This window comes from Anneissia japonica, unplaced genomic scaffold, assembly GCF_011630105.1.
Source record: "Anneissia japonica isolate Jap-2015-1 unplaced genomic scaffold, ASM1163010v1 scaffold10712_len34958_cov120, whole genome shotgun sequence".
Lineage (NCBI taxonomy): Eukaryota > Metazoa > Echinodermata > Crinoidea > Comatulida > Comatulidae > Anneissia > Anneissia japonica.
Window position 1 is genome coordinate 20,081 of NW_022690800.1, and position 2,603 is coordinate 22,683.

Here is a 2,603-nt window from a genome sequence, read left to right on the forward strand (position 1 = left end):
GTATATATATATGGCGTTCACTACTCACATCATTACGGTGGACAGGGACACCAAATGGACAACTGAGGGTGAAGTGGAGACAGAGGACACGAATGGAGGAACTCTGGACAAAGGCACCAACGTGGAAAGAGCATTGAATTTCTTGGACGCTTGGACAGTAGTTTACAACGATGGCTCGATTAAAACCAAAGTGTTCAGAAAAGATACCCACACTGACCAGTATTTGAATTTTGACAGCAACCATCCACTGGAACACAAATGGGGTGTGGTACGGACATTACTTAATAGAGCCAATAGCATTGTAAGTGATGACCAGGACAAAACATCAGAGGTCAAACACATCAAGAAAGCCTGAGAAGGAATGATTACCCAGATTGTTTTCTAAACAAAGATGTTTCAGAAACACATTCAAAAGGACAAAGTACAGCTACTTCCTATGAGGGTTGTGTCAACAGAAGAGATCAACTAAGGAAACACCCGGTGGAGATACCATATATCAAGGGTGTGTCGGAACAGATTCGTCGAGTAATGCAAAGTTACGATGTACCAGGGTTCTTCAAACCGACTAACACACTTAGACAACATCTTGTACGCCCGAAAGACCGGATAAGTAAAGAGAAAGTTGTTGGTCCGGTTTACCAGATCAAGTGCCAAGATCGTAAAGCCTCCTATATTGGAGAAACAGAACGTGCGTTTAAAACAATATTTCTAAAACATTGAAGAAAAAGTCTCAAAACATGTTAACACTGAGTTTCCGTGTCACAGCGTCAAATTTGATAAGGCTAAAATTTTAACTGTGGAACCAAGATAGTTTGAGAAAGGGGTCAAGGAAGCAATCTACATCAGGGCCAACAGACCAACGTTGAATAGAGATGGTGGAAGATATAATCTTCCAAACATATGGAACAACACTTTAAAGGCAGGAATGAAGGAGGGGGGCCAGGACCAGGCCCACCCAGCCTCACCGCTGACGTCACAATCCCTATGACGCAATTTCCATCGTGTGTCATTGTGAAGAAGACTACAGTGATGCGTTTTAAGCTTTCGACTATCTTTTGTTTTCTGCTTTATCCAGAGATATAGAGTTTTAATTGATATTTATTATATATATTTATTTATTATATATATTATAATAATAATAAGGAACTTGTAATTTCCCTCTACAGGCTGTTTAATGCACTAGGCAATCTTCAGGAGTGAAGGGAATTTCAAATTTGACGTGTATATGTAGAGTTGGGCCGGTGTAGATGCAAATTATGTATTATGTGTTTTTGAGTAGGAATTTGGCACGGTGTCTGCATTTTGAAAGGAGTTCGTGCCTTTTGTTCGAAGTAGATTGCTTGTCTGCATAAATTATATGAAACTTTTCTGCGTTGCATAGATTGCATCGCTTTGTTTTGGGTGAGTAGGATGAGGCTCTATTAATAATGGACCATTTGATATTGTATTGTGTTTTGCTGTCTTTTAGTTTCCATATGAACTTTGAAAGTTCTGTGTTTTGGTGCATTGAATGTGTGCTTATGATTTGTATATCGGGTTTTAAATGCAGTATCTGTGAGCCCGATGTAATGCTTCGATTCTTCGTTTGTTGTGATTGTAGCTTTATAAATAATTGAAGAGGTGAGGCAGTTTCCCGAGAGTGGGCAATCTTCTTTAATCCGACAGTTGCATAGTTTGGTCGGTACTTGTTGTTTGGTGTGGAGAAGGTGGTCGTTGTGGGCTTTGATGGTGCTGCCCATGTTTCTTGTGCAACTGTAGCTAACTTTTACGTTGTTCTTGTTAAACAATTTGTGCAAGGTGCTGTCTTTGTGGAAGTGCTTTTTGACCAAGTTAAGGAAAGTTCTGCCGATGTTTGTTTTGATCTTTTTGCTGAAAGGTGGGTTGTACCATATGATGTTCCTTTTTCTTCTGGCTTTTGAGTTGTTTGTAGGTGGTTTTTCGTATTTCATCTTGTGTTGAAATCCGCTGTCCCTTAGTGCTATTTGGTAGTCGGGGGCGGCCTTTTGAAAAGTTGCTTCTGAATCGGAGTTGCTTGATATTCTTTTATTGATTGAAGAGGGGATTTGCTTTAAGATGGATGAAGGGTGGTTTGATCGTTAATCCACGTATAGTAATTTGTTGTCTGGTTTGGTGAACGGAGCATAGGATCCGTTAGTCGGGTTGAATGTGACATCAAGGAAGTTTGAGATCTTTATGTTTGCTTGTATAGTAATGCGGAGGTCAAAGGAATGAAAGATGGATGTGATTTCTTTCTTCATCTTGTCACATAGTCTTGGCACGAACTCCTTTCAAAATGCAGACACCGTGCCAAATTCCTACTCAAACACACATAATACCTAATTTGCATCTACACCGGCCCAACTCTACATATACACGTCAAATTTGAAATTCCCTTCACTCATGAAGATTGCCTATTGCATGAAACAGTCTGTAGAGTGAAATTACAAGTTCTTATTATTAGTATTATTATTATTATACCGCTCTGCATAGCATCGAGCACTATACGTTGCCTGAACTGATAACTTTATATTCATATATATATATATATATATATATATATATATATATGTATATATATATGTATATGTATATATATATGTATA

At 38.6% G+C, this 2,603-nt stretch overlaps 1 protein-coding gene across 1 annotated transcript in view; it reads right to left on the reverse strand.

The window, feature by feature from the left end:
- Positions 1 to 465: 465 nt before the first annotated feature.
- Positions 466 to 2,603, reverse strand: part of LOC117099958 (complement factor H-like) — a 14,803-nt gene continuing 12,665 nt past the window's right edge. The window contains exon 12 of the mRNA XM_033239491.1: positions 466 to 668. Coding sequence (XP_033095382.1) covers positions 466 to 668 — 203 coding nt within the window. The remainder of the gene's footprint in view (positions 669 to 2,603) is intronic.